At 39.5% G+C, this 24050-nt stretch overlaps 6 protein-coding genes across 6 annotated transcripts; 3 read left to right on the plus strand and 3 right to left on the minus strand.

Annotated features, from left to right (window-relative positions):
- The first annotated feature begins 718 nt into the window (after window positions 1-718).
- On the plus strand, window positions 719-3136 carry LOC111446712 (ent-kaurene oxidase, chloroplastic-like). The gene is made up of 8 exons (XM_023085646.1): window positions 719-946; window positions 1038-1198; window positions 1298-1459; window positions 1552-1692; window positions 1766-2020; window positions 2089-2250; window positions 2353-2547; window positions 2626-3136. The coding sequence occupies exons 1-8, from the start codon at window positions 784-786 to the stop codon at window positions 2938-2940; spliced, it is 1554 nt and encodes a 517-aa protein (XP_022941414.1). The 5' UTR covers window positions 719-783; the 3' UTR covers window positions 2941-3136.
- Window positions 3112-6504, minus strand: LOC111446711 (lysine histidine transporter-like 8). The gene is made up of 5 exons (XM_023085645.1): window positions 5874-6504; window positions 4590-4723; window positions 4059-4486; window positions 3841-3972; window positions 3112-3762 (listed from the first exon to the last, which is right to left on the minus strand). The coding sequence occupies exons 1-5, from the start codon at window positions 6254-6256 to the stop codon at window positions 3277-3279; spliced, it is 1563 nt and encodes a 520-aa protein (XP_022941413.1). The 5' UTR covers window positions 6257-6504; the 3' UTR covers window positions 3112-3276.
- A 1056-nt stretch (window positions 6505-7560) lies between these two features.
- Window positions 7561-9832, plus strand: LOC111446754. The gene is made up of 3 exons (XM_023085696.1): window positions 7561-7841; window positions 7934-8248; window positions 8803-9832. Exons 1-3 carry the CDS (start codon window positions 7674-7676, stop codon window positions 9547-9549), a joined length of 1230 nt encoding a protein of 409 aa, XP_022941464.1. The 5' UTR covers window positions 7561-7673; the 3' UTR covers window positions 9550-9832.
- Window positions 9833-12493: 2661 nt separating this feature from the next.
- On the plus strand, window positions 12494-16649 carry LOC111446167 (nucleobase-ascorbate transporter 3-like). Its single transcript, XM_023084863.1, has 14 exons — window positions 12494-12949; window positions 13216-13313; window positions 13404-13580; window positions 14332-14432; window positions 14524-14599; window positions 14677-14736; window positions 14819-15003; window positions 15112-15208; window positions 15289-15375; window positions 15463-15521; window positions 15629-15720; window positions 15815-15892; window positions 16001-16161; window positions 16245-16649. The coding sequence occupies exons 1-14, from the start codon at window positions 12811-12813 to the stop codon at window positions 16461-16463; spliced, it is 1629 nt and encodes a 542-aa protein (XP_022940631.1). The 5' UTR covers window positions 12494-12810; the 3' UTR covers window positions 16464-16649.
- Window positions 16650-17206: 557 nt separating this feature from the next.
- On the minus strand, window positions 17207-20835 carry LOC111446166 (probable disease resistance protein At4g33300). The gene is made up of 5 exons (XM_023084862.1): window positions 19942-20835; window positions 19212-19588; window positions 18773-19128; window positions 18492-18697; window positions 17207-18162 (listed from the first exon to the last, which is right to left on the minus strand). Exons 1-5 carry the CDS (start codon window positions 20633-20635, stop codon window positions 17330-17332), a joined length of 2466 nt encoding a protein of 821 aa, XP_022940630.1. The 5' UTR covers window positions 20636-20835; the 3' UTR covers window positions 17207-17329.
- Window positions 20836-22076: 1241 nt separating this feature from the next.
- LOC111446453 (transcription factor MYB44-like) lies at window positions 22077-22963 on the minus strand. The gene has a single exon (XM_023085281.1). It carries the CDS (start codon window positions 22875-22877, stop codon window positions 22200-22202), a length of 678 nt encoding a protein of 225 aa, XP_022941049.1. The 5' UTR covers window positions 22878-22963; the 3' UTR covers window positions 22077-22199.
- Between the last annotated feature and the right edge of the window lie 1087 nt (window positions 22964-24050).

Here is a 24050-nt window from a genome sequence, read left to right on the forward strand (position 1 = left end):
ACACAAGTTTTCCGAACACATGCTTTTCAGTTTGATTACTTTGAATCCTCCTCAACACAACTTGAAAATCCTTCTCTTCGGCAGTTTTAGTGAACTTCAAAGTACTTGGGTCTACCGAAACCAAAACTCCCGGCGGTGCCTCGACTTTAGCAACATAGGTGCCTGGACTTCCTACATTCTTCACTCTTCTTTTGATCTTCACTACCTCTGATTTTAGATTATACATCGAGATTGATGGATAGTTCAAGTCTATTACTTTGAATGACTTTGAACAAACAANAAGTCTTGCACACCAAGGCATTCTAAATTATATCAGATATGCATGTTGCTATGGATAATTATCTACAACTATGTTGCATGCATCATACAATACTTATCTATATATATATATATATATAGACACATTATTTTTGGTAATGCATTAAAAATAGCAAAAATATTAAGGAAAAAGGAATCGACCGTCCCAATTAGATGAACCTTGTTCTAAATAAGGGAACTTGTTTTAACTTTTTTTTTAATATTAAAGAAACAAACATCACTATTTAAGAATAATGTTGAATTAAAATTAAAATACCAATTCAAGAAACCCATTATTCCACCTTTGATCCATAAATGGTAATTAAGTCAAATTGAAAAATAGCTAAATACTACGTCTTCTTGTTAATAAATAATTTTTTTTTTATTTTTTTATTTTTTTTATTGTCGTATTTACTGTTTTCTTGCTATAAGAAGTAAGAACATCCATGTCCTTCTGCAAGTATTTTCTGAACCTCAGAGTTGAAAATGGCGGTCGCGACTGATCCGCTCGGCTGCATGCAAAAACTCGTCCAGATGCTTCAGGCTCCGCCGTATGTCGCGGCCGCCGTTCTGGGTGGTGTGTTGCTTCTGACGATTTTCATCGGAGATTGGAGAAAGAGACGTCGGAGTCCTCTACCTCCGGTGCCGGGTAATGATCGGTTTGTTGTCGTCTCTGTTTTAGAACTATTGGTGGTTTGGGGAAAATGATGTGAAATTAACGATTTAATGAATTTGTGTAGCGATTCCGGGGATACCGGTGCTGGGGAATCTGTTGCAGTTGAAGGAGAAGAAGCCGCACAAAACGTTTGCTCAATGGTCCGAGACGTATGGTCCGATTTATTCCATAAAAGCCGGCGCCTCCACTGTGATCGTTCTCAACTCCTCCGATCTCGCCAAAGAGGTATAAATCCCGGCCGATTTCCGGCGAACATTACCCGGCCGATTTAGTTTTCCTCCGATTCTTAATTTGCTCTGTTCTGATCTTGCTTGATTCTTTAAGGCTATGGTGACGAGGTACTCTTCCATTTCCAGTAGAAAACTAAGCAAAGCCCTCACTATCTTGACTGCTGATAAATGCATGGTTGCTATGAGCGATTACAATGACTTTCATAAGCTGGTTAAGAGATACATATTGGCTAATGTCTTGGGGGCTAACGCTCAGGTTTTTGTTTTCAAAATTGTTCTTGTTCTTGTTCTTGTTCTTGTTCTGTTCTTTGGGTTAATTTCTAATAGTTTGATCTGTTTCAAATTCAGAAAAGACTCAGACAAAGGAGAGACACCATGATAGACAATATTTCCAGAGAATTGTTGGCTCGTGTGAAGGATTCTTCATCAGAATCTGTTAATTTCCGAAAGATCTTTGAATCGGAACTCTTCGGGCTGGCGCTTAAAGAAGTGAATTCATTCTGTTCTTTTGCTGAATTCAGAACTTGATTGTGAATAGCTAACGTTGTGGTTTCATTGGCAGACGTTTGGGAGGGATATGGAGTCGTTATATGTCGATGGGCTTGGTACGACGTTGCGGAGAGAAGATCTGTTCAGAACTTTAGTGATTGATCCAATGGAGGGTGCGATTGAGGTTGATTGGAGAGATTTCTTCCCATATCTGAGATGGATTCCCAACAAGGGTGTGGAGGATAGGATCACGAAGATGGACTTTCGCAGGGGAGTGACGATGAAGAGCCTCGTGGAGGAGAAGAAGAAGCGAATTGCAGCTGGGGAGGTAGTTTTTCGTTCGCTTGAGCTCAAATGAGCCTATTTGTCTGCTCTGATGTAGAGAATGTATTGCAGGATTTGAATTGCTATTCTGAGTTCTTGTTATCTGAAGCAAAATCACTCACAGAGGAACAGATATCCATGTTGCTCTGGGAGATAATCATTGAAACCTCAGACACTACTCTGGTTGTAACTGAATGGGCTATGTATGAACTTGCTCAAAATCCTAAACGACAGGCAATTCCTGAAGAACACTACCATTTCTGTTGTTTGCTGTCTGTTCAATTCTTAAATTCATCGAAACAAGACATCATTCTGTAAAAACCTTTGACACTGCAGGAGCGTCTATATCAGCATATACAAAGTGTGTGTGGATCTGCAAAGATTACTGAAGAAAACCTGTCACAGCTCCCATATTTGACTGCCGTTTTTCACGAAACTCTTCGGAAGTACAGTCCAGTCTCGATCGTTCCATTGCGATATGCGCATGAAGATACCCAGTTAGGCGGGTACTTCATTCCTGCAGGGAGTGAGGTAAGCCAAGCCACGCTAGAACATTAACCCCCAGAGAGTAATTTTATATGGCAATGTCTGATGATGGTTCCTTTTCAGGTTGCTGTGAACATTTACGCCTGCAACATGGACAAGAAACAATGGGAAAGCCCTGAGGAATGGAAGCCAGAGAGGTTTCTTGATGAGAGCTATGATCCAATGGACCTGTACAAAACCATGGCGTTCGGAGGCGGGAAGAGGGTGTGTGCAGGTGCCCCCAAGGCAATGCTGATTGCTTGCACTACCCTTGGAAGACTGGTTCAAGAGTTCACTTGGAAGCTGAGGGAAGGAGAAGAAGACAAGGTCGACACTTTCGGCCTCACTGCTCGCAAGCTCCAACCACTGCACATCGTCGCCAAACCGAGAATCAACTAATAGAACTTCCTCCGCCATCCTGCATGGACCTGGAATAAATAACTATTATGGGAGTCTTTGGAAACCATTAGTCTCTTTTGTTTTGTGTTGAAGAGAAACCAGTGTGTTTCAGATCAGTTTAGAAGTAATTATCCATTTTAGAACAGTAGGTGTGCACAGAACGCATTGAAATAAAGAGTTCAACTTTTAGCTCGAAGATTTTCATGGTGATTCTGAAAATTTTACAAACTTTCAAACTATATTCACGAAAATATCGGATCGATAGATTATTTCGACCACATAACATGAAATAGTACACTGAACTCAAAGTTGCTCTTCTCTGATGATGTTTGTTGATCAACTGGGTTTGAAGAACTTCAACTTAAGTCCACTGTTCACCAAACTCCATATGCCTCCAATTGAAAAGGCCAAGCTAAAAGCAATGCCCAGCCAGCCCAATGTCCAGTGGAAGTACCAATTGAAACTGAACTTTGTAGGCTTTTTAATGAGTACCCACATGAAGCAAGGGTAAGCAAATGTGACTGGAAGAGTGAGTCCTCCTAGCAGACCAGCCAAACTAGAGAGGAAAGGAAGTGCTACTCCAATGAAGAAGTTGACAAATCCATAGAACACACGGAAGCCAGAGCGAACCCAGATGGAACAAGGACGGTTTGTTCGACTTGTGTAGCTAGCTTCGAAGCTGTCAAAAACGGGCATCGAGTATATCTGGAAACTGCTCAAACAATTGAACACCACTAGAAGGAAAGTAATGGCAAGAAGCCCTCTGGGAATGTCATGGCTGTGAAATGCATATAAGGCATTGAGCATCCCTCCTGAAGGCATCTGTGAATGAAACGCAGAAATGAATCGAAAAGGCGAATATCATAGTTTCGAAACAATGGCAAGAACAAAGATACTCACAAGGTTCCCATATGCCCAAAATCCTCCAATAGCAACAGGAAACAAGCAAGCTGCAATGAAAAAATAGCCAACTTTGGCTCCTCTCCACATGGGAACATGAGCAGGATGCTTAAAAGTTGAAGGCATTGTTGCCTGAGAGACATCAAAACAAACAAGATTCAGATACAATCACAAAGAGCAGCTCCTCAGTATCAAGTCTAGAAATGCAAAAGGCATACTTGAATTTCCAAAACCAAGTTATGGCCTCTGAAAGCAAAGGCTACGATTCCGAGTGCATTCATGACAGAGAAGACAGAAGAAGAAGGCGAAGGCATCGAAAGGGGTTCGTATGAGATCGTCGGAGGCCTTTGCTGGCTAACAGAGAGGACCCAAACCATGGTGGAGTAAGTGATGGCAGTCACAGCTCCAATAAGGGAAAGTCCAGCAATTGAATTGAGGTTTGGGAGTTGAGAAAGAACAATACAGAGTGATGTAAATACAAGGTACCACTCAACAGTTGTTAAAGGATTTGAAGAACAGAGCGGCCCACATACTATTTGGAAGAAGAGTTTCATTGTCTCTCCTCCAATAAGAATCAATGCCGTTGCAGTTCCTGCTGATAGGTAGACAGTAGGAAACACAGCCAGCCATACTCCCAATCTTTCCCCTGAAGATCATACAACAAAATTCTTTTACCAATCTATCAAGAACGATTAGACGCCCGGCTCGAAAACCGAACCATGTATACTGAAGTTGTATGGAAATATTACCAAAGGCTGCTTCAGCAAGCTCCACATATCTGTTGTACCTTTTGCCTGGCACTGCTTCATGAAGCTGAACCAGAATCCAAAGAGTATAAAGTTGCCAGCAATAGGCTATTGTTAGTGTCAGTATTCCCCAGCTCCTACAGAGTTACCACAACAACAAAAAAACAGACAATACCACCAAGTTAGAGATGGTTACATCAAACCAAATCTACTGTGAAATTGAAATCTTTGTCTCTGTCTCTCTGTCTCTTTCACTCCACCCAGAAACTCAAAGAAGCATTTGATTTGGGGACCATGACATGTAACATGCTCAATTATGGCCCGTTATGTATCACCATCAACCTCACGGTTTTAAAACACGTATGTTATAGAGAGGTTTCCACACTCTTATGAAAGGTGCTTCGTTCTTCCCTACAACCAAAGTGGGATCTCACAATTCACACCCAAATCCCTACAACCAAAGTGGGATCTCACAATTCACATTCTTTGGGGGCCAACGTCCTCACTGGGAACTGATACCATTTGTACCTAAGCCCACAGCTAGCATATATTGTCCGTTTTGACCCCTTACGCATCGCCGTTAGCTTCACGGTTTAAAACGCATGTGCTAGAGAGAAGTTTCCACACTCTTATAAAGAATGCTTTGTTCACCTTTCTAACCTACATGGATCTCACAATAACCATCAACTAGTTTGAAAGCTCCTCGTATTCCTAACGGGTTAGTTGAACTTTCCAAGGAAATCACGATGGTTGCGCATGTTCTTGAATATGGCAACGAGACAAGATGAAAAACATCATCCAACATCCAAACAAAACATATTAACGTTAGAACACTGTTAACATCTAATGATGACGAGACCGAATCATCAAAACTACAATAAAAGCTTTTAAAAACTATAGAGCCTGAAATTATGGGCAGGTGGGACAGCAGAGAAAGATTATACATTTGTGTGTTAATACAATAAAAAGCATCCAAAGAGAAGATGGCCCTCCAAGAACAAAGCTATCGCATTTTGCTTAAAATAATATAAGAAATAAGAGCAAAAGCAAAAGGTCAAGAAGTCCCGTCCCTCTTCAAATCAAATAATGATTAAGAGAACATTGGTGAATTGAAAACCTTGACCAAGTAGACCCCACAACCCAAAGTTCCCCACCAGCTTGATCCATGGTGGGTGGGAGAAGGCGAACCATGTTGCTAGAAATTAGCATATAGTTCATCTAAACTGAAACCATGTTGGTACAGTAAGAGGTACGAAAGCTTAAGCCCATAAGATTAAAGCAGCGTACCAGCCGAGGAAGGCGAAGGCGACGGGCAAAAGCAGAGCTTGGAAGCCAATCCCAGCGTTGAGGTTATGAAACGCAGCGTAATGAGCATTGCCATTACGGGACTCGGTAATCGGAAGCCAAGCATCCTGAGGGTTAAGCTTGGTGAGATGACCCACCTCCTCCAAGTAACCCTTCATATTAATCAGCACCCTTTTCATGGGAGTCCCAATGGGGCTCAAAAACCTCGGCGATATAAACGACGTCGGAGTCCACGCCGTCGAGGACTTTGCCTCCTTAGAAGGTGGCCTTGGAGAGCGCTGTCCCGTCGGCGTCAGAATCTCCGGCGTAGAAACTCGTGGGGTCGCTGGAATCGATATGAGCTCTGTCTCCGGCCTCTCCTCCATGGCAAAAGCAGAGCGTCGTTGATGTTAGCAGTTTTTTTTTTTCTCCTCTGTTTTGCTCAGCTGGGCTGCTTGAAATTAGAGATTGATATAGGGAATCGGATGTGGGGAGTGCAAATGATATTAGAAAGTGATTGATGGGTGGGGAGCGTGGCGGAAAGAGAGGAGGTCAGGGGGTCTCAGGGGGGTCAGTCAATGATGGAAACATGGTGATTTTTGTCAAGTGTGCTGCTTTGGCTCCATCTTTCTGGACCAGAATATAGCCACGCGCCACCCATACTCCCACAATCCCCAACATAATAATTGAATTAAAACAGTCGAAGCCGAAAAGAAAAGCAGGTGGCGCGTGGTGTTTACGCGCCAAGAATGGAGGTGGTAATGTAGGTGTGAAGGGAACTGTAAGTATGGGAAAATGTACGAGATTTTTACATAGGAGAGAGGCTTAGTGTCAGTGTCAGCAGGTCCCGACATGAGCATGTGGCGTGGCCTCGCGTGGCGTGGGCATCGAGCTTAGGCATGCGGACCCAAATTCTTCACCGTTTGGGCCTCGGCTCTAAAATTAAACCCATCTATTTTGTTTCTCAAGTCTTATTTAATTTATTTAATTTTTTAAAAAAAATTAATTGATAAATTCAAAAGCTCATGATTTAATTTGTAATTTTAAAAAGTTATTTACGCAATAAATAAAAATACTAAATTTGGAGAAGCGTGAAATGGGCCACGTTTTCTATTTTCTCCCTCTTCGCCGAAAGAAACCCGGTTCGTCGGTCCGCCCTTCGGTTTTCATCATTTGGTCTTTCAAAAGAACAATAAAGGTACTTTTCTAAAATTAGATTAATATTATAATCTTAACCCTAAATTAAATTTAAAATTAAAAACACACTTCAATTATTTATTAAAATAAAAATGTAAACTTTAAGGGATAAATATAAACCTTTGAATATGTTTGAATTGTATCTAACCAATCAAGAATAGGTTTAATTTATGACTAATGTAAATTTAAGGAAAGCTAACAGATGATTTGTTGTCCACACCGCACGAAACGTGAAAAGTTTTAAGTTTTAGAGTGTACTGGAGTTGGACATCGCATATAAGTGTGCAATTTCACTTGCAGGCTGATGATCTCACTTCAGAATTACATATTAGCGGTACCTGATTTGTTGTTTATAAACTTTTGAGGCCCATTTATACATAATTAATAATTAAAAGTTTAGGTCAAATTTGATTTGTATTATAAAGGTTTAAAATCAGGCAATTAGTAATTTTATTAAAATAAATGTTAAATTTTAGTCTATTTGAATTATTTGAAATTGGGGAAAAAAAAAGAAGATAATTTTCCGTTTCATAATTCATCGAGACACCGAAGGAAGGAGAGAGAAAGGACACAGAGAAATTGGGAATACTGGGTCAGTTTGGATCCATGCTGATCGGTTTCAACGGGCCAAAGGCGATGAAGATTCATCGTCCGACGACATTGCTGTTCTTGCTGCTTCAACTTCAAGCTTTTATGTTTGTTTACTCTATATCAATTGCTTCGTCGCTGAATCATTCCAGCTCTAACAGTGAGAACAATGCGCATCTCTTGCAGGTATTCTTTCCCGAGATCTTGAATTTGAGTTCCGAACACTAAGCTCGGCACGGGATCTATGAAGATTTTGTTAATTTTATTGTTTTGATTAGGATGTTTTGAAGGAAATAGCAAAGAAGCAGGAGTGGGATTCGGAGGAAATCAGAATATTGAAATTGGATTTTGGAAATGTGAGATTTGGATGTGCGGAGAGCCATGAAATTCGTCTGGGATTAGGTAAAACTCGGCTGTTGGCAAAATTTTCTGACGAGGTGTCGTCGTGGAAGAAGCCGAATTATGCTAATGATACTAGCTTCAGCTCTTTAATTAATGGCATCGGTTCAATGGCTGCCATTAGGTCTTTCAAGATTGTGGGTCCTTTCGATTTGATGGTTGAAGAGGATGCCCAGCTTTCTCTCTCCTTACCTGTACGCTCACTTCTTTCTACTTCCAATCTTTTTCATCTTCTTTGCCTGCAAGCAGATGTAGGCTGTAGTAAGCAAAACTCGCATGGCTAGAATTTTGTTCTTTCATAGCTATAGCAAGCTGCAGAAGCTTGTTCATGAAATTAATTTGTAGAGATTATCGAGCAGAATTATAAACAAGAGACGATTTCAATTCTTAGGATTTTATCCACTTTTACAAATTCGAATAGTTTAGGCAAGAAATGTGACTAGGAACAGTGAGTTTAGTGGATGAGAATATCCAAGAAATTCCAACGTTTAGACTTTAGGGTGAAGTGAACATTGACGGAAGAGGATTTCCTGTGCTGAATGAGAATTATAATATTCTGTGGTCAAGATATCTTTATTTCATTTGTTATCAACGAAATTTCTCTAGTTCTGTTTGGATATATTTGTTCTTTTGTTACAATTTGTTATCAATGTGCTTGCTGGCTGGCTGCACCAATAATCTTGACATTGTTCTGTCTGTGAGGATTAATTTGTTGGTTTCATTAATAATTCTTTGTATTTTGACTCAGAACAATGCTACTCATGTTGGTCTCAAACGAATTCTGGTGGGAGAAGGCATAACAGTAGAAGTTAGTGAAGCTGAGGAGGTGTCTGTGTTTTATTCGTCTGATCTTGTTCGACTGCTGAACGAAACCAGAACGGGCAATGGAAAAACCAGGATTTACCCTTTCTGGCTTCCATTTTGCTCACCTTTGCTTCCTCTACGCATACTTGGATCTGCGACATTGTCTGCATATAGGACACGAAATCCTGATGATCGTGTAAGAACTAGCTTCCTTTCCAAGGATTCAATTGAGTTATTGCCAGACAAGTGCTATGGTAGAAATACTCACACACAGAATTCTCCCATACTTGATTCCTTCAAATTGCGGTTTAATATGCTGGAAAGTATTCTTCAACGTTATCTGAGTAATAGGATCCTTCAAAATGGCCTGTTGGCTTTTGTTAAAGTTAAAATGAGAGCATCTGTTGTTGTTCGTTTTCAACTGGAACTTGAAAGTACTATTGGAACAAATAGTAGTCGATATGCTCGATTGGCAGAGTGGAGAACTAAGCCTACGGTTGAGCGTGCATCATTTGACGTGATGGCTAGGCCTGATGCTGTGAGATTGAAGCCCCTTGCAGTTAAGAAGTTAAGGCCTTTGATCGTGGCAGATTCAACTGAATGGAGGAATCTACTGCCAAATATATCCTTCACCAAGTTTCCATCTCTTCTCGTCCCTCCCGAAGCTCTAACGCTGGATGTCAAATGGTAATCAGATAAGTTTTCTTCAAGATTTTTTTTCACAGTTCTAGGTAATATCACTTACTTGCCCAGCTTCCTTGTTCATATGTTTGGTAAATGTACATGGTAAATGAACTAAAGAAATTTCTTGCTTTATGCTACTTGTGGTCACTAGTTAATAAAGCAACAGAAGCATCATATACTCTTCAGTTTTGAATGTAGAGAACAATGATACAGATATGTAAACAAATTCTGTGTATATGCACATTTGCATTTCTGGCTTAGGTTATATTGGATTTTTCTGCTTCCTTAGTTTTGTGGTTGCCATTTTTCATGGTCGAAAAAGTGGTCTGGACTATGTGGTGTCTTAAACTACAGCATTGAATATAGAAAAAGGTCCTTCAATATAAATGAATGTTTCGATCCAATTACATTTGTTCTCTTTGGGTTTCCCTTCCGAGCTTTCCATCAAGGTTTTAAAACGCGTCTACTAGATATAGGTGTCCACATCCTTATAGGAAATGTTTCGTTCCCCTCTCCAACCGATGTGGGATCTCACATTCAGTAACCTTGTAACTAGGAAAGAACCCAACGTGCTTACACGCTCTCCTTATGAGGCCTCACTTCACCAACTTGCTTCATCACCTCCACTGTCTTGTACCTATAACAAGATGCACACTAAGTAGAATCCAAAGTATATAAGACTCAGCAGTGACAGTAGCCAGTAAAAATAGTTTAGATGATCTCTGTCCAGGTTATTACTAGCAGCCAGCCAGCCAGCCAGCCACCACCTTCCTTGATCACCACCTCCACCACCACTGAGCTGGTGAAGTATCCAATTGCCTATGAATTGATGGAGTGGGCACATCAAAGCCCAGAAAACTCGAATATGGGATTCCCTGCTCGATTGTGAAAGTCTGGAGTTGAGCTGAGTATGAGTTCATAAACACAGTGCTGACTATAATTGGAAGCATTCGGATCTGTATCGCTAATAACTGCAGCTCGGTCCAAGAATCTGGGGAACTCAGCCATTTTAATTAGAATCACAGAACAACACACAGCTTGGTGTCATGGAAGAAAAGGGTAATTTTCAGTTTTCACCAGAATACCTGAACTGCTCTGTTCTTCGAACTTCTTTCCATTCCAATCTGTTGTGGCTCTTTCCCTTACAGAGGCAGAGTTCATAGCGTTGTCTGAAGCGATCAACAGTAAGGATATTTTTATGACGATCAAAGTAGTACCCATTTTACTTGTAAAAGAATGATCAAATTGAAAGGGTGCAAGCAGAAGTACTCAACCGTGCAGCGTCGTAATCTTGTGGTCCTGACGCTCATGACAAGTCTTGAGGAAAATCTAAGCCCCATATTCATTTTTATTCCAGTTTTGTAGTTTCGTCAGACTTTAGACGATGTTTATTTTTACCAACCGAACATTAGTTGTGCTGAATCTAAACTTGTTTGGTTACACACACCACCTGCACATGTTTAATTGTCTGACTCAATCACGCGACTTTGCGCATATTTATTAGAGACTTTTGGTGTCTATAAATGGCAAGTCCCATTTAAAAAATTACCCTCTATGTAATAAATAAAAACAAATATTAAATTAAAGATTTGAATATTATTTATAAATTTTAATTATTTGGAGGAAATGTGCAATTTTACTTGTAGTAAAATCGGTAGAGAGAGTGATAGGACCCATGTGACCCGTTACACAAACTTTATTTTAAATTTGCTAAAAGGGCTCCCGGTTTTGCCAGATTTCCAGATGGGCCCCCAAGGAGGGTGCCATTATTTAAATATTTAAAATTATAAGCCCCTTTTCCTTAAATACATCAATTCAACAACGCCTATTTACTACGCTCCATCTTTTACGAATTATGGGAATGGCGGATCCCCGCGTGGCCCTCACGTGACTGGCGCGAAATTTGAAATCTTTGCTGTGCTGCCCTTATCCTTTCTAACGTATTTCCGCATGTTTCCCCTGTTTTTCTACATTATTACGAATGTGCCATCGTAAATATATTAAATATATATACATACATACAAAGGACAGTAACAAACAGACAGTCCCTAAAATTACCAAAAGGGTATCCAAAAAAGGAGAAGCAATTATGAGACAACAGTGAATAAGAGGAGCTTTTAGTCCTTTCAAAGCCTATTATTTCCCTTCTTTTTTAAAATTGGTCTAAAAATTCCTATATTTATTTTAAAAGAGTGAATTTGTTACCGAATTTGCTAAAATTTTAATTGAACAGAAAATAAATAAATAAAAATTTGGTAAGGAATTGATTGGACGTGCATGGGTACCACCGTCCTCCTTTCACCATTTTCTTTTTCATAATAATTCACCAACAAAATTCCATAACTATTTAATTAAAATTAATTTCCCCAAAAAAAAAAAGTCAAAATCAAAAAATAATAATTATTACCGATATGACCCCTCCCATCTTCCATTTTCTAATTATAGTTCTCAAGAAATCTTTATATTCACAATACTTTTAAATAAAATAAATAGCTTTAATTATATTTCAATTTTGTATGCTTTTTACTGTATCTCTAATTAATAATAAATAAATAAAAATACCAAAATAACAAATTAAGATTTACATTTTTTATTTGTACCACCGTTTAGTTCGTTATAATATTTAAATAAATCCTCGTATAACTCTATTAATTAATTTACGACCATCCTATATACATTAATAAATTGTAATTTTTTATTAAATATTTGAAATGACAAGAGTAGACCGCATGAATGCGATTTTTTTTTTTTTTTTGGTTAATAAATATAAATATCTTCAATAATGACCCAAAACAAATTTCCTTTTGAAAAAATTAAAAAAAAAAATCATCTTTGCTTACTCAAGAGCGTGGCATAATCGTAAATAAAGGCAAAGAGAAGGGCAATTAGTTAAGAAGCGTTAGACCGGCCAGATGCGAGCTCCTCGAAAACCGAAGATCCCACGCGTAATGTCGCATGTACACGATGACCTTAACGTAATCCCCAGCTTCTCTTCTCCAGTCGGTTCATCACTTCACTCTCAAAAACTCCCTTTTTTATTTTCCCGTTCTTTCAAGTTTATCACAATTAATGATTCACAACAGAATTTAGCGTTCATAATATTTATTGATCTGAAAGAAAATGAGTAAAAAGTTTTAAGTTTTGTTCTGTTTTGGTTTGGTTTGGCTTGTGTCTCTCTGTTTTTCCCCCAAACACTGCGTCGGCGAGTTCATCTTTGTTGGTTCTTGTGAAGAAGCTTTAGCAGAGTAGCTGGTAAGAAGATTAGTTTATGGGGGAATCAGCAGCCACCCACCACCATACTTTGCCGGCGGCGCCGCCGAATTTGGCAATGTCTCGAGGCCCCACTTGGACTCCAGCCGAGCAGCTTCAACAGTTGCACTACTGCATCCACTCTAATCCTTCTTGGCGTTAGTTTCTCAATCTCTCTTCTTTTTCCTCTTGAATCGGCATATGGGTCTTCTTCTTTTTGCTCTAATTTATTCAAAATCTCCTAAAGTGCGAATTCAATCGACCTATTGCTGTTCTTTATTCCGAATCTCCTTTTTCACTTGTTTTTAGTCAGCTTAAAGTGTTCTGTTTTGTGTTTTTTTTAATCGAACACTTTCAATCCATTTATGTTTGAGTTCTTACTTTTTCTAATACGGAACGGGTTTTGATGACATGAATTTGGCAGCTGAAGCTGTTTTGCTGGCTTTTCAGCACTATATTGTGGTGCTTGGAACTATTGTTCTTATTGCCACTACGCTTGTACCTAGAATGGGTGGTAGCCCTGTAAGTGAGCTCTGGATTAGTGTTTGTTTGTAAACGAGAGTTGGTGCGCCATTTTGAGATATGCTTTGAAACTGTGAATGTTGTTGACAGGAAGATAAAGCTCGAGTGATTCAAACTTTGCTTTTTACTGCGGGGTTGAATACTTTACTTCAAACTGCTCTCGGGTCGAGGCTACCGACGGTGATGCGGTCGTCGTTCATATTCATTATACCTGTGTTGTCAATCATCAAGGATTTCTCTGATCAGACCTTTGCGAATGAACATGAGGTATTTGGTGGCTCTAGTGGCATTGGGTTAATTGTTGTTGGATGGATTAGTGTTTCCCTTGAATGCAGCTCTCGGAAACACTTTCAAATTTCTTATAATGGTGCGGAACCCTCTGAGATCCTACATGGGTTGGAGGAGAGAAAGAGTCGTATCTTATAAGGGTGTGGAAACCTCTAAGCTCCCACCTCGGTGAGAGAGGGAACGAAGCATTCCTTATAAAGGCGTGGAAACCTTTGCAATCCCACATCAGTTGGAGAGGGGAAGGGAGCATTCCTTATAAGGGTGTGGAAACCTCTGAGATCGTACATTGGTTGGAGAAGGGAAAGAGTTATTTCTTATAAGGGTGTGGAAACCTCCGAGATCCCACATCAGATGGAGAGGGGAACAAGGTATTCCTTGTAAGGGTTGGAAACCTCTAAGATCCACATCGGTTGGAGAGGGGGATGGAGCATTCTTTATAAGGATGTGGAAACCTTTGGGATCCCACATTGGTTGGAGAGGGGAATGGAGCATTCCTTATAAGGGTGTGGAAACCTCTAAGATCCCACATCGGTCGAATTGGAGAGGAGAACGAGGCGTTCTTTATAAGGGTGTGGAAACCTCTCCCTAATAGACTTATTTTAAAACCGTGAGGCTGACGGCGATACGTAACAGGCCAAAGTGGACAATATCTGCGATATGTTTAGGCTCTTACAATTTTTGTTGTTGAAAGTTTTTGGTTTTGAGTAACTTATAAGGATTTGTTTCACAGAGATTCACCCATACCGTCCGAACAATCCAAGGGTCGTTGATCGTTGCTTCGTTTATAAATATTATACTTGGATTTAGTAGGGCATGGGGGCATCTAACCAGGTAATAACTCGTCTAACAATTATTTTGAAGGGTAATGGTGCAAGGCTTGAATATTTTTTGTTCCCATCATTGATTTCCTCTTTGTTTCCAGACTTTTTAGTCCCGTAGTTATTGTACCTCTGGTTTGCGTGACCGGTCTTGGTCTGTTTATGAGAGGCTTCCCAATGGTAAAGTTCCGAACCCTTAGATATGTAAGTAAGTGATCGAGCGAGAAATATGAATATGCGGTTTGTTCTATGTTCAGCTTGCTAATTGTGTGGAGATTGGCTTGCCCATGTTGATTCTCCTTGTTGTAGGCCAGCAGGTAATTTCGTTGTCTTAGGCTTCGTATGGATGCTTAGTTTCGTTTTAATCGATTCAATATGTTAATGTTTGCAAATTTGCAGTATCTGAGGCGTATCCATCATCGGGTTGATATCGTAGTTGAGAGATTTGGTCTGCTTATCTGCATTGCTCTCATTTGGGCTTTTGCTGCTATTCTCACTGTCGCTGGAGCTTACAATCATGTCCGGGAGGTGACTAAACAGAGTTGCCGTACAGATCGCTCGTACCTTATCTCGTCTGCTTCTTGGTATGTTTGGGTAACAGCGAATTACAATTTCTTTTCTGGTGTAAACATTTCAGACGAACTTCTCTTCCTACTCTTCTAATGAAACGATCTCTGCTGGCGTTCGTGTAGGATTAGAGCCCCTTATCCATTTCAGTGGGGCACTCCGATATTTCGTGCCAGCCATGTTTTCGGCATGATGGGGGCTACACTCGTTACAGCTGCAGAGGTTGGTTTTCCGTTCAAGCGAAAGCTAAATCCCGGTGTTGCTTCCAAAGTCTTTGACATTTAATATCTGTTTTAGCGCAGTCAACTGGGACGTATTTTGCAGCCGCGCGACTTTCAGGTGCTACACCACCTCCAGCTTACATTTTTAACAGAAGTATCGGTTTGCAGGTATATTTGTAAAACATCACGGTTTTTCTATCTCGTATTTATTTCCATTAAATTGTGTAAATATGTTCGGATTTTCCTGTGTGCCAGGGTCTTGGACTGTTGATCGAGGGAATTTTTGGTTCGATTGCGGGCAACTCTGCATCAGTGTAGGACAATTTTCTCGTTACGAAATTTCTTTCCTTCCTTGCTTTATGTTTTTGTTGTACACTAATCGTGAACCGTGACTCGAAACTCGACCCATCTGATGTTGCAGTGAAAATGTTGGCCTTCTTGGACTCACACATATAGGAAGCAGGAGGGTTGTGCAGATATCGACTGCATTCATGATCTTCTTCTCCATATTTGGTTCGTTTCGTTTTCGTTCTCGTTCATGGCTAATTACATTAGTTTTCCCGATGTGTTATTCTATGCTTGTCGTCTCATTTCCTGCATCTTTCAGGTAAGTTCGGTGCGTTCTTTGCTTCCATTCCTTTACCGATATTCGGTGCTATATACTGTGTTTTATTCGGCATTGTCGGTGAGTCCTTTCTTTCCTTAATTACTTAACAGAACTCGTATCCATGGTTCGCAGTTCTTGTTGTTTCGATCGAAATTTTGTTGACTCCCTTTCATTTCCTACCTGCAGCTGCTACAGGGATCTCATTCATGCAATTCACCAACAACAATTCCATGAGAAACCTCTACATTATCGGCCTCTCCTTGTTCCTCAGCATCTCGATACCTCAGTATTTTGTCACGAACACATCACAAGACGGTCGTGGACCAGTTCAAACAGCCGGTGGATGGGTCAGTTGCAAAAAAGAACTCATTAACTACTCTCTTTTCTGTTTCATTTGTGTCGTTTCCTTAAAACTAAATTTATTATGCAGTTCAACGATATCCTAAACTCCATTTTCTCATCCGCCCCAACAATCGCCATAATTATCGGAACACTGCTCGACCAAACGCTCGATGCAAAGCCCTCAATCAACGACCGAGGAGTCTCGTGGTGGAAACCGTTCCAACACAAGAAGGGAGACGTTAGAAACGACGAATTTTATAGCCTCCCTCTAAGGATAAACGAGTATATACCAACCAGATTCCACTGAAAATGATTGCCATCCTTCATGTTTGTTTATATAGTACTGTGATGAAAGAATTACACAGGCATAACCAGATGTTGTTCTGTCCAAAATCGAACAAACAAGTAGAGATTTTTCTTACTAATTTCATATTCTTTTTCTTGCAATGGGATATTTTGATTGATCAATCAATGATATGCAAAAGGTTCAGAGCATAGGATGATCAAATGAACATCTCATCTAAAAAGGGTTGGGGTTGGGACTCCTTTTTCTAATGGAATTTGCAGGGAAATGTGAAAGCTTCAGAAAAGTCTTTAATGGAGATTGTGTTAATGAAGCAAAATCCTTTTTGTTATCTTCATTGTTTATGAAGCAAACGAAGCGAAGGTGACAGGAAACTTCCCATCATTTTACAAGTTTTGTCTTTGTGTGGAAGAAAATGGTCCAATTGGTTGTTTTTGGATATTTATGAAAGGATTTGAGTACGACTGTGAGGGTCCTAAGTCGCTTTCTAAGGCTTCAAGATTCCTCTCTCTCCAAACACCAACCAGATAAATACAAATCATGTGGGCAGCCCTGTTTGTAGACCATACAATTCGTCAATGGCTATAGTGACTTCAAAATTCATGTATTTGGGTAGTTTCCTAGAAGCTGCCATGGAGTAAGCTACTTTTCATCTTATCTACTTGGAGTTCCTAGCAACTGCTATGGTGTGAACATGTTTTTCTATTGCAATCTACTTTCATTTTGACTAAATTTCATGAAAATAGTTCTTCAGCAAGAGATTGAAGAGTGGATCATGAAGATAACTTAAAATGTTCATACAATTGATTACTTTCTGAGATTAGGAAAAGTTATATACATAAAAAGAGTAATGGCAACAAACCTGATAATCAATCGTTGAGCCAGTCGAGATCGAAGCATTTCTCGGCCACTTGAATGTAGAGATTAGGCATGTGATTCTTCAAATCCTCCCACAGCCACGAGACGTCTTCTTCGCAGACTACGTGATGGAGAGATTGCATGGACACAACTGATCTGGGTAGTCCTCTGATCTGTGGGCATTCTCTCATGTCAATTTTCTCTAAGTTTGTCAGTTTACCAAGTTCTTCAGGAAGTCTGAACAAGTTAACACATTGAGAAATGTCAATGTACTTGAGAGAAGAGAGTTCACAAATGCCTGGTGGTAGAGTTGTGAGATGTGGGCAAGCAAAAAGCCTCAAGATTTGTAAATTCTTTAGCTTCCAAAAGTTGGATGGCAGTTGGCTCAAACTATGACAGTTGGTGACACAAAGACACTTGAGATTTTGCATCTCACAAATGCTTGAAGGTAGCTTAACCAAGTCATTGCAGTAATTGATTTTGAGTTCTGAAAGGCTCGGGAAGATCTGGGATACGTTTATCATCGACTCGTCGAGGCTGTTGTTAATCTTGCAGAAAACAAGAGATATCTTCCTCAGATGTTTCAATGGGACGCAATTATCTACTAGTCGTGTGATGGAAACTTTTTCCAGCCAGATGCTCTTCAAGTTGGTCAAACTAGAAAAAACAGAGAAATTGCTGAGAGTGGCATGTGCTGCATTGTTGTTTAGCACAACCAGTGTTCTCAGCTTCGGCATGTTGCAAAGGAAAGGAGGCAAGAAATATTCACTCGACGAGAAGTTTAGAATCAGCACTTCGGTCTCAGGAAATATCATCTGCGTCCAGTCCATTTCTTTCATTTCCCCTATGTGAATGCGTAATGAAGATGAGCTTAAACTTTAAGGACAGAGTATAAAAAGCTTATAGACAGAGTATAAAAAGCTTATAGTCTCTCGTTGTAACAGCCAAAACCCAACACTAGCAAATATTGTCTTCTTTGGACTTTCCCTTCAATGTTTTAAAACGCATTTGTTAGGGAGAGGTTTCCACACCCTTGTAAGGAATGCTTCGTTCCCCTCTCCAATCGACGTGGGATCTCACACTCATTAACTTGACATTGTAATTCTCTACTTAAAAACTTTAGGTTGCTCATCTTTACAAGTCTATTTGTCTTCAAGAGAAAGCAACCATTACCTGTGTGAATAGAAACCAGTTGGGCGTTGAATGGCTGATCTGATTTCCTTAACCATTCTTTTGGAAGCTCCGTTTCAGTTTTTGGCATCAGCAATCGCGTGCGGTCATTTAAACTCTCCCGGCTACTGAAATGAAGAGCAATGTCCCTCAAGACATCGTGTTGAGTGACGTACATCTCATAATAACTGCTGTAAAAGTCACCACCGCTGCATATCAACCAATCAAACATTTAGCCGACATAGCCTAATGTCTACGACAACTACTTAAATAAGTAAACATACCGTGCATCTTTCACCAGAGTAAGGAGATTCTTCTGAGATAACTCGAACAGAACAGCAAGAGCTTCTTCTTCGTCAAGATCGTGTAACTCCTTCCAAACATTGATGAGAATATCAAGAGGAATCTTTCTGTCTTCGGGAAAGCATCCCAAATCGAGGAAGCATTCTCTCACTTTACTCGAGAGACAATCAATACTGATTGCCATTCTACGAAGCAATTTGTTCTCATGAGACTCACAAATAGGCTCACCTCGCGACAACCTGGTCTTTGCAGTGTTCCAGAACATCTCGCTTTGTCCTCTGAGAGACGCTCCTATGACTTTAAGAGCCAGAGGCAGACATTTGCATTCATTCACAACCTTCAAAGCAAACAACCAAATTGGACGTTTTGAAGATAATTGGCATGGGTCTAATACAATCGAAGGAAGCTTTCGTTCCTTACCTGTTTGACCAAGTTGTGATTAGCAGTGAAAGGAATGGTCCATTGCCCAAAAGCAGAGTGGCAAAACAGAGAAATTGCTTCACTTTCCCTCAATAACTCTACATCACAAGTAGCACGAAGAACCTCAGGGAATTTGAATCGAGAAACCACAAGAGTTTTGCAGCCAGGAATGTTTGGAATGAGATTCTCAAGAACTGAGATTGACCACACATCATCCAGAACCACTAAAGCTGAATTTGCAGGCCTCCCTTGAGAAATCGGATCATAAGCATTCAAACTATCGCTACCCATTACATATCCCCAGATCGTTCTCCTCAGTTGATCCATATCAGGGGACTGTGACACCGTCAAGAACAATATTTTCTCTTTAAAGTAACCTGGAAAGGTGCCAACAGTTAGAATCCGACAATTCCTGTCTATACATATTCACTCCAGAAGGACCCCTTTAAGGCTACAGCATCCAATGGAGATTTTAACGGCTATTCACTTCATTAACACAAACTTTCCATTGTAGTGAAAGTTCTCTAAACCCTTTTGCTTGAAAGTCAGTAAACCAAACAGATATAGTATTAACTACTAGCTTTGAAGCGTAAATTTGAAGCATTCCACAAAACGAGAGAAAAGGGGCAAACAAACAAAAAGAACCCACGTTGAAAATCAGGAAATGAAACAGATATAGAACTAATTAAAAACATCCACATAAAACCACAGTAAGGGGGATTTTTCTTACTTCGAACTTCAGGATCTTTGCAGAATTCTCTAGCTAAAGTCGTCTTCCCCGAACCGCCGAGTCCAGTAATCCCAACCGCTGTCAAATCGTCCCTTCCAGTCACCAGCTCCTTCAATTTCTTCTTCGCCATATGCAATCCAATTCCTATATTCAGCACATTAGTCTCGTACCTTTCTTCCTCCTCCGCTCTCTTAAACGCCTCCTCTACCCACCACCCTCCCTCTCCCGAACCGTCTGCCCTGATCTTCATCGACTCGAGCCGCCGTTCCAGCAAATGTCCTTCGAGCCGATCGAATCGCTCGGTGGTCTCGAATCTCATGTGGTGTACGTCGGCCAGTATATGCGCCTGCATAGGGCCGTTAATGAAGCGGTCGATATCCTTTTCGAGCTTCTCCATCTTCCTCGCGAGCCGCAAGTTTCTGTAAATGTTCAATCGACCGCATTGGAGAGCCTTCTCGGAAATCTCAACACCTTTTCTGAGAGTCTCGCTGAAGCGATCCAACTGAAATTGACGATGAGCGGGCAATTCAACCCCCGAGTACTTTATCTCCTCAATAATCGGCAACATTTGCTGAATGGAATTGGCGATGTGAGCTGCCGTCGTTTTACAGAGGCAGGATTTTGTAGAAAGTTGTACCATCATTCTGAGAAGCTCAGTCGCGATCTCTCCGACGAAGAAGTCAGTTACTGCCATTGTTGAAGCTTCAGCAGAAAGCCGTGGCGGGAGAGGGCTCTGAAGCTCTTCGTTATTTAAACTTCCGTCTCGAGCAGTTTTAATGAAAAGTACGAAATTATCCTTCTAACGAAGGCTATGTTAGAACGAACTCAGTTAACTTTTGGGACTAATTTTGTAATTGTGGCAATGACGGCCATGACTATCCGACTGAAATATATCCTCGTCAACGTGACAAATTGCCCCATTCTCTATCAATTCTTGATTTTGAATTGTCTTTTCGAGTCCGTGAACTCAATTATTTTATTTAAGAAATTGGATTAAATTACCCATTTAGTCCTTGAAATTTTTTTATTTTATTGATATGGTCGCTTTTTTTTTTTTTTGTAATAAATTTTTAAGATTTTGAGAGACTAGTAAGTTTATTTAGATAATTTTTAATTTATTAATTAAAAAGTTTTAACCAATTTAAAAATAATAATAATAATTGAAGAATTTACCAAGACCTAGCGTGGGGATTGGGCAAAAAGATTTACCGTTACTATGTCAACTCTAAGTCTAGAGTGCTTCTTTAACCTAAAGCCATAAAACAAAAATAAATATTTAAAATTAAAAAAAAAACATAACTTTTTCTTTCTTGGATTTAATTATTGGGCTTGGGAATTTGGGCTTGAAAGTTCGAGGCCCATATGGCCTGAGTGGGAGACACTTTTGGATCTTAATGGCTATGGAATAAATGCAAGCTCTGTTCCTTTTTCTTTCTTTTCTTTTCTTTTAGAATGGAGTGTATATTCATATTAATGAATAAACACATAAACAAAAATTAAATTAAATTAAAATTTATGGCCTATTATTGTTTTAGGAATAAATTAGTATAAAATTAATAAATATATCTCATTTAATATAATTTATTATGTAAACCTAAAATTTAAGATATATGAATGAAAATTAAATTAAAATTTAATTAGTTAAACTTATTTAAATAATCTACATAGTTGACAATTTCATAACAAAATTGTTAAAAATACTTTATTTGTATGAAATTTTGATAATATTTTATTGTTATACATTTTTTTTTTTAAAATATCATAAACAAAACCTATCCTTTAAACTTTTAATAAAAATTTAGTCTTCAATAATAATAGTAATAATAATATAACATTTATTCTATGTCCACTTAATTTTTGCATGGCTTGCATGAGCGAATCAGAACCAAGAGACTACACAAAAGCAACACTCCGCACTTGCAAATGTCTGCCACGTGGCATTAAATGGTTGGGCATGTATGTTTCACAAGTTCCAAATTATCGAAAAAGAAAAAGGGAATTTTTTTTTAATTATTATTCTTTTTCTATTTTAAGCCCGAAGCCAAAGAATAAACGGCGACCGGTTACGTCGGTGACAGCCTGTGACGCACACAACTTTTCGAAAAGAGCCGCCACGAAAATTTTGATTTCTTCCCTTTTTCTTCCTTTTTTTTTTTTTTTTCTTTTTCTTTTTCCCATTAATACCAAAGAATATAGAATTTAGCGCCAATATTAAATCCATAAATTATACAATTACATATTAGCCCCTTTTGACTTTATCAAATTCCCGATTTTTCCGAAAACGTCGTCGTCATGTACTCCCTCACCTCTCTGGCCACAACGTCCCTCATCGCTTCCCAGAACCCGGACGGTAGACTCTCACTCCGCCGGTTGGACGCCGCCGCCGCATCACCTCCAGCAACGATTCCAGGCGTAGCGAGCGTCAGCGCCGTCAACGGGTCGTCATCCACGGCGACCAACGAACCGCCGACGACGACGTCGGAACTATGATCAACGGCGGATTTCCGCTGGTCTCTAACTCTTCGCTTCAGAGTGGAGTTCCAGTGGTTTTTGACGGCATTATCGGTCCGGCCAGGGAGGAGGCGAGCAATGGTGGCCCAGCGGTTGCCGTAACGGGAATGGGCGGCGATGATGGCGTCATCCTCAGCCGGAGAGAAGGGGCGGTGTTCGACACCAGGGCAAAGCTGGTTGCACCAACGTAACCGACAGGATTTTCCAGAGCGGCCCTTTACATAGCGACTAATTAAAGACCAATTCCTGGGGCCGTAGCGCTCGACGAGTCGGGTCAAGACCCGATCCTCTTCGGCGCTCCATGGGCCTTTGATTTTATCCGCGTCGCCGGAGTTTCGAGACGGCTGGAGTTTGCCGGAGAGAGAGGAATCATCAGAGGAGGATTCAGAGGTGGAGGGAGAAGAAGAGGAATGATGAATGCTCATTGGAGGAATTGGGAAAGAAAAGTACGGAAATTGAAAAGGGGAGAGTACACATAGAAGAAAGGGAGTGTTATTAGGGTTTATATACGAAGAACAATAAAGGGTTTTTTTTTTTAATTAATTTATTTAGTGGGGAAGCTTCGTGGCATTTTGTGGAAACGCCCACAATTTTAATTAATTTTAATTAACTGTGACAGACTCGTAATAATCGTTGGATGTGAATTTAGTGACAACCAGGTTCACTCCCTAAATAATTATATTTTTTTGAAAAATAATAACCGAAGAAATGGGTAAATTTTAAAAAATTTAATAACCCACATGTTTTATGTGAAAAAAATAAAATAAAAAGATTTATAAATGATGTGATTATGTTTATTTCAAGCCGTCAAATGAACATTAATGATAAAATAGAGAGTGAATTAGACTCCTAAACCGATGGATGGGATCACATAACAATCTTAATAAATGCTTTTACTATCACCACAAATATTTTCAACTTTATAATAATTGCACCGACTTCCGGGTCGGGTCAAAAAATTCGGATCACCCACTCCATCAAATTAGGGAGATGTTCCATAATTGTTAAGGTTGTTGGGTTCAAGGATTGGATATAATTATTTGTATAATTTTGGATTATCGCAATGCCATGAATCTTGCATATCTTTATTTCTAACCAATTTTCGGATTAATTAATATTATATTAATGTGATAGAGTACTTAAAAATAGTTTTAAATTTTTTAAATATAATGAGAGAGTTTTCCACACTCTTATAAGAAATGTTTCGTTCTCCACCTCTCTTGTAGCATCCCGATGTGACTCTGATATATTGTTCTATTTCAATTTCCCTCAATTTTAGAATGCTTCCGTTACTAGAGAGATTTTCACAATCTTATAAAAATATTTTGATCCCCTCCCCAACTAATATGATATCTCATATTACAAATATGAAAAATAAAAGTAATGGATAAAATTGGATTCAATTGTCTGACTATATATATATATATTATTTTTTCTTTCTTTCTTAAGTCGTGTCTTTTGTTCGGCAATAGTGTTTCACTCTACTCGTTATTACATATTAGCAATCAGCCGATAAACTATGTGAAAAAATAGACCTTCCTTTGTTGGTTGATTTTCGGTGACCATTTTGGTAAAGTATCGCTTCGCATCCATTTGAA

This window comes from Cucurbita moschata, unplaced genomic scaffold, assembly GCF_002738365.1.
Source record: "Cucurbita moschata cultivar Rifu unplaced genomic scaffold, Cmos_1.0 Cmo_Scf00008, whole genome shotgun sequence".
NCBI lineage: Eukaryota > Viridiplantae > Streptophyta > Magnoliopsida > Cucurbitales > Cucurbitaceae > Cucurbita > Cucurbita moschata.